The sequence below is a fragment of the Myxine glutinosa genome, chromosome 8 (assembly GCF_964187855.1).
Source record: "Myxine glutinosa chromosome 8, kmMyxGlut1.1, whole genome shotgun sequence".
In the NCBI taxonomy this organism is placed as follows: domain Eukaryota; kingdom Metazoa; phylum Chordata; class Myxini; order Myxiniformes; family Myxinidae; genus Myxine; species Myxine glutinosa.
The window spans coordinates 135284632-135300429 of record NC_136268.1 but is presented as its reverse complement, the minus strand read 5'-3'; the positions used below and the strand labels follow the sequence as shown (position 1 = coordinate 135300429).

Genomic DNA, 15798 nt, shown 5'->3' with positions numbered 1-15798 from the left:
GTTCCAATACTTATGCTTACCTTAAATGGGGAACTGAACATAAACAAGACCGATAGTCTAACATCGGCGTAGCCGGGCTTGTTTGATACTTTCGTTGAAGAGAATAGTACGACCTGGGTGGGGATACCAGTTAGCAAATAATGTAAGTATTTTTTTTTTGACTTCAGACATGGACAGCCGGGTCGTGAATGACTTGGGTAAAAAAAATGGCGAATGGCAAACAATGAACCAATAAACTCCACATTACTGCAACCTTCAGTCGAATGTCAGGCATAGACAGCAGGTTCACTATATTTTCATTCCAAACAGCATCATCCATCATTCCAATCACAAATTAACACTATAGCATTGTTACATTTGTGGGGGTAGAGATACTTTAGTCCGGGTAGATTTGTATAGGTAGGTGCTCCGAATGTCGTGTAGAAACATTGATGTAATAAGTACTTGTGTAGACCATGTGTGCGGATTAAGCTTGTATATTTGTTCCCATCGCGAGGGGGCGGGGCATGTTAACTCGCTTAGGGAATAAGGGTAAATTCTCCCTTGTACTTCGTTCCCTCTGTGATTATCCCTTTGTCTCTTATGGCACCACATTAGACACCAGTTAGAATCGCGCATTTAATGGCACTAATTAATAATAAAACTAACCAGAAACCCAGATGACGCACTTGGGCTGATTACTCCGACTGGAAAGGACACATAGGACGAAAGATCCGTGAAGACACGCCCCGAGGAGCCATGATTGACCAGGGCTCTTGATTGACAGGGAAGGACGAGTAAGAAGGGACTCACTGATTGGTGAAGGAAAGGATGAGGAAGAAGCAACTCGCTGATTGGCGAAGCACGACGGATGACGTCAGAGAGCGGGGTGTAAAAATAGTTGGGTAGGCGGACATCTTTCTTCTCGTTTTTGGATGCCATAGCGATCGGTCGTAAGTGCTCCTCTCCTTCCCCCCCTTCTCGCTTTTGGGTCTGGCAATAACGATTGTGTGCTGGCATCTTTTCCTCGTTAGCCTGTTCGTCTGGCGTCTGTGCATTTAGGGCAAGCATTCCCTCTTGCGCCTCTCGTTCCAAAAGCGATAGTGTCCGGGGAGGATTCATCGCGAGCAGCCGTGTTCCGGCAGCGGGCTGGTGGACGTGCAGAGGCAAAAGGCAGAGAGAGCGGGGACGGAGAGTTGCGGTTTTACCGGTGCGGCTGGATGAGCAAGCTGCACGCCAGCAATTCGGGACGCACGGTGAGGCCTGCTACGCCGGAACGGGCGGTTCCCGCCAACGAGTGAGCGGAGTTCCCGCCAACACCAGAGCCGCGTCGAGACTGGGCGTCCGGGGCCTGGAAGAGTTCAGCCGAGACGCAACGGTCGAGTCTAGTTAAGTGCACCCACACACACAATTATTTTCATTTATCTTTCCCGTTCATCTGTTTTCAAGTCTGTTTGTGGGGACGTCCCATTTAAGAATTTAGTTTATCATGCGTTTCATTGTTTCCGGCATTTATTTTAATAAAACCTGTTTTTTTTTGTACATTTTAAATCCGTTTTCGTGTGAGTTATTTTACGCAGGTTTGAGAACAGCCGGTGGGATCCATTCAGGTAAGTGCTCTTCAGCATCCTCATCCTCATCCCCACCCCCCCCCCCCCCCCAACGTGTATTAACTCCGCCACATTTGATGAACACCTTGGAGTAACAGCTTGTTCGGCTATCCGTTCCTTGGAAAGATTTTAATCGCCAGGAACGCGACAGTATTAATATATCAAAATATAATGTTACATCACAATTGTATTGAGATATTATCAAACCAGCGAACCATCATCAGCAGTTCACTTCCAGATTCGGCAGCAAGGTCCATGTCGATCGCATTTCAAAATCATAATTGTATTAAGGAATTTCTGAAACCTCCTACCTGCCTTACAACACCTGCTGGGTCCCCAAAACGTTCCACAGAAGGTTATTATATTTCCTTTCAGTAAAATATGAAACTGTAAATGGTTACTAAACACTGTCCACCTGTCATGTGACCAGATCCTCAGCTCTGATTGGTGGACGTTTGTGGGGATATATATACGGATATACAAATGCTGTTCTAGACGTCTCGACGGCATTGCCATACGTACAGCATAGTCTGAAGTGTTTATTCTCTTGCTTCCTTTTGTTGAGAATTTGCATTTAATCTAATGGAGATTGTGCCTTATATGCAAATAATTGTGATGGAGGAGTTTATTGTTCACCAGGATTCCTTTCCACTCTCACTGAATATCTAGCTCTAACTGGACTGTAATATGCAGTGTAACTTAAAAAAAAAAGATATAAACTGGCCAAACTTTAAACAATGGGTTCTAATCAAATGATGTCTGAAAAGTTCAATTCAAAAATCAATTAATCGTTCTATATAAATAACTGCAATATGTTTGAAGAAATACTGCAGTTGTGTCTGCACACTAAATTCAGCACTGCTCACTTTTATCAATGAAACAAAAATTCTGCTGTCGCAGTATTTAATATAAACTCATCCTTGGCTGAAGTTATGGATAGAGAAGTCCAAGGTGATGGTTTTCAAATTACAAAGAGTGAAATATATCGTGAATAAGAGGTAAGACAAGAGGCCAAACAGACAAAGGTTAAAGGTAAGGTGTGACATCATATTAAAATATGAAAGAGAGAGAAGCCAGACCGTCAGGGAGTTCTGGATGAGCGAGATGCAGGTCTTTGCAGGTGCGGCCCGGGCTGCTTCTTGTTCCCACAGGATATTTGATCATTTCAATCTCCTGCTTGAGTGAGGATAGCGAGGCAAATATTTCCTCCATGCCCTCGACTGTTTCTGGATTGCTGTTTGTGGCAGAGTCGGCCTGGGCTGCAGAAAAAGTTCCTTCATCTCTTCTGGGCATGATCACTGGCAGATGTTGGATCATATCTCCAGGAGGACCCTACAAGCACACGCACACATGTAATTTAATGAATAGCAAGAAAATTATTTGAAATTTAAACTTGAGATGCAAGTCTCAAAGTACTCCATCACTTTTATGCTTTCTTCCATTGTCTCCAGAAGTTATGATCCCTCAAGAAAGTGTCCTGGACCTGATCTTCCTCCTTCAGCCAATGACATGTCTTCCTTAACGTAAAAAAAAACTAGCAGCTGCCGATATTTTCACTTAATTGGATAAGGTCCATTTATTCAGTACACTACGTGCCCGTGCTACAGTACGTACAGTACGTACACAGCCCGTGCTACTACAGTACACTACGTGCCACGTGCCCGTGCCCGCACGGGATTCTAAACAGGGTACGGATGGGGGCTCCTATTTCTGAAACCTCCTACTTTTCTCCGGTTTATAATACTTTCATTTCAAATACTAGGACGTGCCCGTACGTGGGTGCCCGTACGTGCGTGCAAAAAAGCATGCGTGCAAACAACAACAACAAAAAAAAACTTTGAAACCACGTGGCAGTAACGACCACAGAACCCCCCCCCCCTCTATTTACATGAAATGGTTTGGTCCATTCGCAACGACCACAGAACCCCCCCCTCTATTTACATGAAATGGTTTGGTCCAAAGCGAACGGCTTGCGGAGTTTGGTAAAGAAATCGCCATAGCTCGGTAACTACTTGTCCGATTAATATGAAACCTTGAAAAGGCACATCCTCGGGTCCCCAGCAATATACCTGGCAAGTTTCAAGTATATCGGACCGGTAGTTGTCGAGAAACAGCGGTCACAGACAAACACACACACACACACACACACACACACACACACACACACACACACACACACACACAGAGATTACTGGAATTATAGATAGATAGAATAGAAGATAGATTAGTTTTAAAACATAGTTTAACGCCAACATAGTTTGCCAACGTGAAATAAATGAATACGCTCTCAAATGTGCCGTCCGAGGCAGAGTCTGTTCGGCACGTTCGGCACACGTGATAGCTCACTGCTCTCTGATTGGTTGAATCGTTTTTTGGACATAGCTCGGTAACTACTTGTCCGATTAATATGAAACCTTGAAAAGGCACATCCTCAGGTCCCCAGCAATATACCTGGCAAGTTTAAAGTATATCGGACCCGTGGTTGTCGAGAAACAGCGGTCACAGACAAACAAACACACAGAGATTACTGGAATTATAGATAGATGTCATATCACAGCTGTAGGCGTGTAAATGCAATCCATGCCTTTTCATATTTTAAATAATTTTTTCATGTAACAGGCACATTTTCAACTTAAATATTTTATATTTATATGCTGTGTAATTTCAGGTCACTGACACATTGTCTATTCATTACCTCTGCCACCGAAGGTGGGCGGAGGTTATGGTTTCACCCCAGTCTCTCAGTGAACAGGATATCTCAAATAGTTGCTGATGGATTTGAATGAAATTTGGTGGAGAGATCGGGTACGTGACGAGGACGAAACGACTAGATTTTGGTGAAGATCTGGGTCGGGATGTTCAAATTTTGAAAGTGATTCTTCACCATTGAGAGATAGGGCCAACACCGATACATAGAAGGGTATCTTAAAAAGTTGCGGATGAATTTGGACGAAAGTTGGTGGAAACGTTGATTCTCTTGATACAAGCTATATATAACCTCACATAAAGAGTATACAGTATTTCCATGTACGTACTCTGTTTATGTACTTTGAATCTACCTTCATGCAAAGTCTTTTCCAGATCCTTAACAGAAATGCATTAGACATAAGGCACATGTCGTATGTCGTATGTCGTGCAATCTTGTGTGCCTATATCCACTGTAGGCCAAGGTACTATGTCATCTTGCACTCCTCATCACAATCATATCAAAAGCCTTTGGTATTACAGGCCTGAGTTGAGATGGTTCTACAATCGAGGACCTACTCCTCTCCTACCACAGATAGGTTGGTAGCCTGTGATGTAAATCGATTTTCCCCAAAATCTCTTTCCTCCACCTGCCCCTCCAAAACACTCCCAGCAACCAGCTGAGTTAAACACCCAAAGACCCAAAACACCCCGAAGACCCAAAACACCCTGAAGACCCAAAACACCCCGAAGACCCTCACCACACGTCGTTTCAGAGGGATAGGCATCTTTGACCATTTCGGTGCTTTCAGGGCCATTTGGGTCTTCAGGATCTTTTGGATCCTCTCAGCCTTTAAGGGTATTTTGGGTCTTTGGGGTCTTTTGGGGTCTTCGGTGTCTTCAGGGGCTTTTGGGTCTTAAGGGTCTTTTGTTTCGTCTAGGTCTTTAAGAGTCTTTGGGGTGTTTTGGTTATTCGGGGTATTTAAGGGTATTTTGGGTCTAAAGGGTCTTTGGGGTCTTCGGGGTCTTTGGAGGCTTTGGAGGCTTCAGGGTCAACTCAAGGTTAAACTTCTAAAATCAATTTTCATTGATCGACTTGAAAAAAAATAAAACAGCAATTGCACAGTGCCTCATTGAATTGGGAAACAAAGTATTTAAGGTCAAATGGGCAAAGGTCAAACTTCTAAAATCATAAATTTCATCTAAAAAAATCGTCACTTTTCATCCTATTAACTTGAAAATTAAACAGCAATTGCATAGTGGATCACTGAATTGAGAAACAAATTACTTTTGAGGTCAAAAGGCCAAAGGTTAACTCAAGGAAAACTTCTAATATCAATTTTCATCTGAAAAAAATCGCCAATTTTGATCCGATTGACCCACACATTGATTACGATCATCAATTATAATCTTAATGAAATGGATAATTTGATGTGTCCATGGCAACTTTTTATTTTGGGTAGGGGTGGATTTTGCAAGTATCATGCTCTGCATGACGTCTTCTTGTTTTTTTTATGAGGATCATGTTTCAAGAAACAAATTATGATATTTTGGCTTTTTTGCAATAGAGCACATTCTGTTCTCATATTTTTGTTCCAATGGCTCTTTTGAGGATTGCCAATAAACCACGAAAAGCCTCTGATTGAGCAGTTCTTTTGTTCCTGCATGTTTGGTAATACTTTCAAATTTTTATTGAGGTTCTGTTTTATCATTCCAGTTACCCTAACTATCACCAGTATAGCTTTGGTACATTTCAGGTTCTCTTCACTTAATGAGATCCAGGTAGCTGATCATTTTTCTAATCTATGCGATATTTAGGCCAAAGTCACTGGTATTGACACATCAATTAGAAATGCTATCCTTTCCTTTTTTAAATTTCTATGTGGTTGGTCACATTGCTTTAAAATGTTTTCTAGCTTCATGCGAGATGGGGATGGTCAAACTGTACGTGCCATATCCTAGAGCTGCCTTTGGTTTGTGCTTCCATGACCTTTCTATGACTAGTGTTACATATTTATGTGAATGTATGTGAATTACCATTCAGGTCTTTGCTTATCCGTGTGTAGTATATTAAGTTGTTGTGTAGTTGTTGTGGTTGGAGGGTCAGGAGCCCTTCTGAGGGAGTGGCCGGAAACGGAAGTGCCCGGAAACGGAAGAGAAAAAGACACGAGGAAAAAAGGACGAGTATTATTCTTCTTCGCCCCGCTCCGACCAAAAAGGCGGGATCGACCTTGCGCTGCGTGGAAAAGCGGCGTTCCGAAGCCTGTCTGGCGAGAGGAATCACCGGGACGTGTACCTGCCCGGTGGAGACGTCAAGTGACGTGGGGCCGTGCATCGACCCGCGTCTGGTATCGTTCGCGGCACCGTCTAAACAGACGCGTGCGGGTCGCACGTTGGGGCCTAACGCGCCTTGCAAGCGGCGTGGGGTTTGGCTTGCTCTACCGTACCCGCTCCGCGTGGCCACGAGGGGCTGCAGCCACGGTGCCTGGTACGATACCTGCCCGGTGGAGAAACGTCCACCCGGGGTTCGTTCAACCGCCCGAGTGCGGAGACGCCGACCAGGATCTTGGTCAGGAGGGGCCCAGAGACATTGTGAGGAGCAGAGACCGAAAGGGGGTGTGAGTACTCACCGGGACACACATATATAAGATGGCCATCTTACTCATAGGGAATTGATTGTGGCTGGGGAATTGTTGATGGTAGTGTATTGTTGATTGCTCGGGGAATCTCCGTGGTTGTGTCATTGAAATATTGTTGATGGTTGTGTATTGTTGATTGCTCGGGGAAAATCTCCGTGGTTGTGTCATTGAAATTGTATGGTATCATTACCATTGGAAATATATCCTTGAACATCAGTTGTCTCCTGGGTGAAATTCATATAGATTGCGTGGCGAAAGCGCATATATAATACAGCTTGCTGGCGGAGTTCCTCTCACGGTCCGGGGGTCACCGAGACCAGGTATTCACCGAGGGGACCACGTAACACTAGGATATCAAGGTTTGTGTAGATATGCCCGTTTGCTCTGACCGTTGTTTGAGAAGGTGACAGTACATCTCGAGAGAAGGTGATGGTGCTTTCTGTTTCAACTCTTCAGAACCTGCACTTGTTCGATCGATGCGGTCATGACATTTTCTTAAAGCCGTTGTTATAGCATCCTTTATCTTGGCCATTTTTATTATTCGTTTCCCATCGCACTTCAGCTGCATTGTCGGTCAAACTACATTTGACCATATTGCAATCTACTTCTTCTTCTGCATTTCCTAAAGGTAACCAACCAGCATCTCATTTCAACACCTATGCCCACCCATAAATTTGTTCTATCCTTTCTAGACCTGTACATTTATGTTTTGTCCCACCACCTTGATGTCAGTCTGTGACCCTTTCCCTTGTTATCTCGCTCCTCAAGGAGCCTCATGTTATGTATAAATAATGGGTTGTGTGTCCGAATGCATTTATTCTTCTTTTATTGATAGCACTTTGAGCTTTTAATGCAATTAGCCAAGTTATTATGGTTTCTGAATAGCCTATTAAATCTGCCTTCTTTGTTGATCTTCCATAGCAAAGTGTGTCGACCTGTAAACACTGCAGGCTTTGCAGAAATATGTCCAAAACTTGGAGATCAGAAACAACTAAAACATTTTTTTAGAAAATCCAATCTAACAGTGTTCCACATTTCCCATCCCCACAAACTACTGTAAAGTGAACAAGCAGCAACACTACGATAGCACTCATTATGAACCTGTCAGGGCCACATCAAGCTCGTGTTGGAATTTATCACAATAAAACTTGGCCTTAATGTTTATTCGCCTTTCATGACACATTCTTGCACCGATGCAAATTATTGCTGCTGTAAAAAGCAGTTCACTGTGTAATGAACTTGTAGAGCGATTTTATCAAGAACAATCAAATGTAGCAAATGAGAAACAGTGCCATTTAGATTAAAATGAGAAAACTATTAATGAGAAAACTTATCTGGACAGTCAATCAATGGAATTGATAAAATAATGTGGCTGCTGTGAAAGGCTCCTGGAATAGTAAACGCAAATTGTTTTCACCAGCTTACACAACAAAAGGTTAAAATATTCCCATGAATAGCACATTTTCTCCATCATGCAACACTGATTTGTATTAGTTTATTATTCTTGGACTGAGATGATAGCTCAGACAGAGGTGGTGTACTCACCTTGGGATGGCCGCAGTCTGGGTTCAATTCCTGACGGAACAGGATCTCACGACACACTATCAGCCTCGTGTTTTTGAAGCCAGTCATTTAATCAGAGTGTGAAGTCCTTTCTGATGACATGTTAAGTCGGCTCTGTGCTGACTTTTTCTTTTGGACATTTAAGATCTTACAGTGTCTTTCAACAAGGGTAGGCCATTAAGTGCAGCTTTCCTAGCTATCTTTGGAATTCCTTTCCTAATTGTGGTGGGACAGCCACACACATCGCTGACAGAACCATCGATGCAACCAGAGCAAGTTCTGCACGTGACTGAACAGATGGACATCATGAAAGCAACAAAAGATTATACTCTAAACTATCTCTCTACATAAATGAATCATAACACCATGTTCTCTCCAACAATATAAAGGATAGCACACTCATTCATTTACAATGCCATGTTCGTTGGGTAGGTTAATTTACAGATTTTCTATCGAGTCAACTTCCTGAAAAGTTTTATCAATTACTCAAGAAATTATTTGAAATAAATACATAAATAAAAATTGAGACTATTCCAGGATTATGAAAATGTGAATGCAAAGGGTATTGGGGAAGTGCACCAATTATTTTAATAAAATAGCTAAATAGAGAGGAAGTAGATAAATAGAAGTGGACTTACGCTTCCGGTCCCTCGAGCAAGGAGGCTTGCTTCAATTTCTCCACGACATCGAAGATTGAGTATTTTCCCATTCGTCTCCTTGTCAAATTTCCACTGGTTATTTTATTGCGTATGTGTTATTGTGTATTTATAGTTAGTTTTGGTTTTGTAATTATTGCAAACTTGTGTGTAAGTAGACGTTTTTTGTTCGCACCTCGTGCGCGGCCTGCTCTATCTAGGCTCCCTCCCCCGTCGGGACATTGTGAATATGTTCTTTCCTTCGCTGTATTTGCTTGTTTCTTTGATTTTCTTTTCTCCCTTTGTCTAAAGTTTTCAATACACAAAAAAAAAAAAAATTACGATATTAAGTCTTTCCCTCCGAGCTGACACGTGGTTGTTCTCTCGCCCCTCGTCTCGCTTTGTGCCCCACCCCCTTGTCTCGCTTTGTGCCCCGCCCCCTTTATCTCCTATTTCTCCAGCCTTTCCAACTCTAGTTTCCTCCATACTCATTCAACCCTTTCTCCTTCTTTCTCAAATCCACGTCCTCACTTAGGGACTTTTCCAAGATTGTTTTTCACGGTTTTGTTTAAATATTATTTAAATATGTCTAAACTTTCCCCTGCAGTGTTTTATTCAGTGGTTTATTACAACACGCTGTTTTTCTTCTATTTAAAAGGCTTTTTTCAATATCCTCTTCAATTCATTCCACTTCAAAAAAAATAAATTCAATCTATTACAGTTTATTTGTGTTTTATTCAGTGGTTTATTACAACACGCTGTTTTTCTTCCTATTTATAAGGCTTTTTTCAATGTCCTCTTCAATTCATTCCACTTGAAAAAAAAAATTCAATCTAGTACAGTTCCTCCTCCATACATTCTCGAAACTCACTTTCATTCCACCCCTCCTCTATCGTTTTTAAACGGATCTCTGACTTGGAAATCAAAATAAACCCAATTTGTAATAAATGTTCGTTTTTCATCAATCATCCACTTTCTAAACTCTCCCCTCACTCCTCCCTTTCAATTCTCCCCCCTCACCCATCCCCTCAAAATCTCCTCCCTCTTCCCTCCCCTTCAAAACTCCCCCCCCCCAATCCCTCCCCTTAACATCTCCCTCCCCCCCTACCATCATTCTCCAATTCTCCCCCCATCTCCTCAAAGATGTCTCCTCCTCACTTTGTCTCCCTTCTATCTCATACCTCCACCTCCTCCAACCTTCTACTTTGCTCTGCCCCCCCCCCCCTCAAACAACCCCTCAATGTGCCTCATCCCATCACCATCAAACCTTTTGCCCTCCTCATCCTTCCCTTTCTCCTAACTCTTCTGCAATCTCTGACACACTATCAACAGCTTTCCCTACCTCCCCCTCTCACCCTTCATCTTACCCTACCCCTCCCTTCCCCTGTCCTGCACCTGATGCTTCCCCTCCCTCTTCCTTAACAGCATGGACCTCAAACATACGGGGCCTTCGCTCAAACCTGATTGATCTCTCCATACAGGTTGCTTCTGACAAACCAGACGTAATCTGCTTAACAGAAACTTTCCTCCTTCAAGATGTCTCTGATTCCTTAATATCTCTTCCTGGTTACTCCCTCCTCCTGCATGATAGGCCTGAGCCTCGTCCTGGTGGTGGGGTTGCCATCTTTATCTAAAACTCTCTTCCTCACTCTCCTTGCACTGCCCTCTCTCCACCCTACCCCCAGGAATACCTCTGGCTACGGCTTCCTCTCAACTCCACTCCCACCTTTTGTTCATATGTGTTTTGTACCGTGCTCCAAACAGTGATGACTCCATTTACAATTCGCTCTCTGACAACATGGACCAACTTCTATCAACTCATCCCAACTCTCTATTCCTCATATGTGGCGACTTCAACTGTCATCATGCCAGCTGGCTGGGTGTGGGTACCTCTCTCACAAGCCATGACATCTCAGCAAAGGACTTCTCCGACTCTTTGGGCCCACAATCTATCAATTTGCCGACCCGGATCTCAGTCAACGGAGCATCTTATCTTCCAGACTTGGTTTTGACAAACTTCCCTGCAAATATCTGCTGCGCTTATTCTGCTCCAATTGGTTCTTCTGACAATTTGCTTGTTAAAGTGGATATCTCTCTGGCCATTCTCAGAGAGCCTCCTAAGCATCGACGAGTCTGGCATTTCACTCAGGCCGACTGGCATGGTCTTCAAGCCGCCATCAATCATCTGGACTGGTTTCCCATCTCTACTGCCTCTGTAGTCAACTCTTCCTGGGAATTCTTCCAAAGTAAGCTGCTCTCTCTCTCATGCACAGATTTATCCCATCTCGTCTTCAGTTGTCATACCCTTCCTCCCGTCCATGGTACATTCAATCTTGTGGTGAGGCAGTTGCCCTGAAACAACTTGCGTTTTCCTCTTGGAGGGCTAATCCAACTGAAGGCAACCTCAGTTCTTTCCACCAAGCTCGGAACAAGTGTGTGTCTACCACCAGGAGAGCCAGGAAACAATATCTCCCTACTCTCAAGACTGAACTCTGAAACCTGTCTCCTTCCTCAAAATCCTGGTGGCGTCTGGTGAAATCTGTTTCTTGTGTTTGTTTCCCCTCCAACCCCACCCTTACTTGAAATGGCTACACAGTTGACACCGCACGTGACAAACCCGAATGCTTCAACTCTGTGTTTGCCTCAAAATATTGTGTCCCAAACCCACCTCTCTCTGTACCCACCTTACCCAGTCAAACCCAGCTGCTCTGGGACTTTGTGTCCTTCTCTCTTGGCAAGGTGGAGAAGTTTCTGTCAAACCTCAACTCTGATTCTGCAACTGGACCAGACGGCATCAGCCCACAGGTCAAAAAATCCTGCTCTGCCACTCATCAACACTCTCTCTCTGTTCTCTTCACCCTCTATTTTGCTCAAGGTCATCTGCCATCAGTTTGGAAATCAGCCAACATTACCGCTTTATACAAAAACGGTGCAAAAACAGATCCTTGTAACTACAGACCAATCAGCCTGCTCCGAATTATCAGCAAAGTCATGGAATCCATCATTGCTTCGGATATCAAATCCGTCCTCTTCTTCAATGGCTTGATCTCTGATCATCAATTTGGAATCAGACCAGGTCATTCTACTCTGGACATGCTGCTTCTGCTGTCTCAACAATGGATGGAGGTCCTCAATGCCAAACAGGAAATCAGAGCTGTCTCCTTTGACATATCACATGCCTTCGATACGGACTGGCACCCCACTCTGCTCTCCAAACTCTCCTCCGATGGTATCCATGGAAATCTCCACACATGGCTTGCTGACTTCCTCTCTGGTCGTAGTCAAAGTGTGGCCCTGAATGGATTTCTCTCATCTCCCCCTTCCTGTTCAGGCTGGAGTTCCCCAAGGACCCTGTCCAGTTCTGGGCCCTGTGCTTTTTCTGGTCTGATGTAAAATAACTTTTCTTCAAAATAACTTTTCTGGTCTTCATCAATGATCTCTCCGACTCTCTGGAAAATCCTCTCTATCTCTTTGCTGATGACTCCACTCTCTGCCGCTCCACACCTCATCCGTCAGATCGGCAGTCTGCAGCCTCCTCACTCCCTGCAGACCTGGAAAAAATCACAGACTGGTCAAACAAGAGGAACATGTCTTTCAATCCTGTCATATCTCACACTCTTCCTATGTCTCTCTGAAAAGACTGACTGGACAACCCTCACATATACCTTCTCAACAATACTCTCCAAGAAGTTCTGTCACTCAAGTTTTTGGGTCTCACTATCTGCCATGATCTTACCTGGGAAAACAACATTTCCAAGCTGGCCTCCAAAGCCAGTCGCCGACTGGGCATCCTCCATCGTGCGAAGTCCTTCCTTGGCACACCTGAGCTCCTTACTATATACAAGGCTTTCATCGCAGCTCAATTGAATACTGCTCTCACGTCTGGGCTGGTGCTCCTGCCTCACACCTGGCTCAGCTTCACGTTGTTGAAACCAAAGCTTTCAGAATCATTGGAATCTCCAGTGATGAAGCCGATTGTGAGGGCCTTTCACTCACTCACCGCAGGCAGGTAGGTGGTCTTCCTGTCTTCTACCGATTCCTATCCAGACGAGCTCCCCCTGCTCCATCTGTGCTCTGTCCCCCCAAATATTCCTACAGGTCGCATAAGACCTGGCAGCAACCCTCTTCTGGTGAAATTGCCAAAATCAAGACTCTCTGCTCACCTTCACTCCTTCATTCCTCTTTACTCCCACCTCTGGAACAAGCTCCCTCACTCTCTTCAATCCCACTCCTCCCTCCAGGTCTTTAAAACAGCTGTTCACCACCATCTCTGATCTTCCCCCATCCAAAACCTTGAACTCTTCTACCCCCGTTAATTCACCCCAGATCCACTTTTTTGAAATACCGACTTCTTTCCTGGAAGTCCTTGCAGTGTCCATGTGTTTTATACCTCTCCCACCCACCTTCCCCCACTTCCCATGCCTCCTCCCCCCAAGCCCTCTCCCTCCCACAGATCTCCCGATGTCCCTGTTCTCTGCCGTTGTTGTACTTGTGTGCTTCCCTCTCTCTCCCCATCTTGTCTCCCGCTCCCTTTATTGTACGTTTTGTGTGCCCGTTTTTTTTTTGTGATTGATGTTAGCTCTTACATGAGCCTCGATCTTGTATACAATAAAAAGAAAATACCTTGGGTGCAGAGTGATAAATGGATATCTCGGTGCATGGATATCTCAGTGGCCAGTCCTCACTGATGTTTTTTTTTACATTTGCTTCTCATGTAAAATAATGATTGGGTGTGGAGAGGGATAAAACTAAATATCAGAGTTTTTATTTTAAACAAGAACTCTTGTTTCAACTTGAGGTGGATTGCCTAATCCATCTACCAGACGAGCCATTTCAATTCCTGTGCTCGACGGGATTTACGAAGTGTTTCATTTTGGACATTATGTTCTTGTTCTCTGCTTGCTAAGTATTGGCCTTTCTCTATATAATTTCACATTTGTTCAGAATTCGTCAGCTCAGTCAAAGAACTTATCTGCTGAGAAACTCAAACATTACAAAAGTAATGTCATACATCTTGCTATTTTCCCTGCAGAGGCCAGTGGGGTTATCATATTTTCAACATGTTCGTAAGGGTCCACATAAAGTCGATGACTTGATCTCTCAGAAAGTTTATGGAGTTCATGTGTGTGAAGGTTTAAGCATCAAGTGCATTTTTCAATAAAAGTAAAATATTTTCATCATAGGTAATGAATTTGGACATCTAAGATACAAGCACAGCAACAGAGTCTAAAATTTGAGTAAATTCATGCAGGGATGTGATAGAAGTTTAAAAGAGTCAACTTCACCAACTACAACGCCCTATATATCAATGGAACTCTTCATAAGTATCCATATCTAAATAGACGAACTGTGTTTGGACAATTTATGTACTGGATGTATGCATGTATGCGTGCATGTTTGCGTGTATGTATGTGTGTATGCATGTGTGTATGCACGTGTGAATGAGTAAATCATTGAGCGAACTATTTAAGGACTGCCTTACACCCATTGGCTAGACATCTGGCCTCGGCCACCATGTTTCTGCTCGGGTCGGGCCAACCCATCTGTGGAAGTGTTATACCGTATTTTCACAAATATTTCACAAATTTCACAAAATATTCACAAATGTTGTGACTTCCATTTCAGTTTTCCCTTTAGTGTAAAGCAAGTATCATCAAATATATACGGAAAGGTTGCAAATGATAGCCATCATGGGCCTTGAGAAGGCCATAGCACATATGGGCCTCAGGCTTTTGGCCTTCAGGCCTCAAGCAGCTCTGTTGCTTATACACTGCCTAGGTTTTTGTTTTTTTTCTACCAAGCGATTGTGTTATTATTGTTGTTGTTGTTGTGAAGGAAATATGTTGAGGTAATATTTCTTTTTTCAAGAGTGATTGTGTTATTGGAGGTGCAGTTGTTGTTGTTGTGAAGGTAATATATTCTGTGGAAGTTCCGTTTGTTGTAAAATAGTGATATTTACTGCTCCTAACAATCAGAGATTTTTCTTCAAGGAGATATTTGGTGATGGGAACCATTTCTTTTCAAGTCTCACTTTGTTGGTAGAGGGTGATGAGAACACTCGTGTCAACCTCAGACAGAAAACTATTCATGATGCAAGGCATATTTTGGGGCCGGTTGTTGGGGTTTTTTTTCAGGGATGGTTGATCCATGTGGCCCAAATGGAATACCAAAGTGTGTTGTTACAAGAGGCCAATATCAGGCATACATGTTTCGACATGGCATATTTGCAGGTAACCTGGAGATGAAGGCGATTTGCGAGAAGTACAATTTCACAGCAATGTTTACTTCAAAAACGAACAACATTTCATGATACTATTGTCATAAAAAGAGGATTCCCACACACCTTAACCACAGAGGTACGATTATATTTATTTCATGGAACTATGTATTATTTTGACAAAGTGCTCCCCCACTTCTAATCTTTACTTTCTGTTGCACAGAAGTTCCGCAGGCTCAACTAGTTAATACTATATTTCATGCTATAAACTCAACAATCATGCATTATCTTAATTTTTACTATGGTGGAGCATAATTGCTTTTCTTTCATCCTTTTATATATAATGTCTAAACCAGAACGACACTCTTCAACGTCACGACATCGACCGATTTGCCTCCGCCCACATTATTACATCATTATAACTAGCGTGTTGGTGTTGGGCTAGCCCTGGTGTTGGGCTAGCGGCTAGG

At 43.3% G+C, this 15798-nt stretch overlaps 1 protein-coding gene across 1 annotated transcript in view; it reads right to left on the bottom strand.

Moving 5' to 3' along the window:
* The window catches only part of LOC137433197 (uncharacterized), a 726873-nt gene that overhangs the window by 63610 nt on the left and 647465 nt on the right, over window positions 1-15798 (bottom strand). The window contains exon 59 of the mRNA XM_078784000.1: window positions 2669-2921. Coding sequence (XP_078640126.1) covers window positions 2669-2921 — 253 coding nt within the window. The remainder of the gene's footprint in view (window positions 1-2668; window positions 2922-15798) is intronic.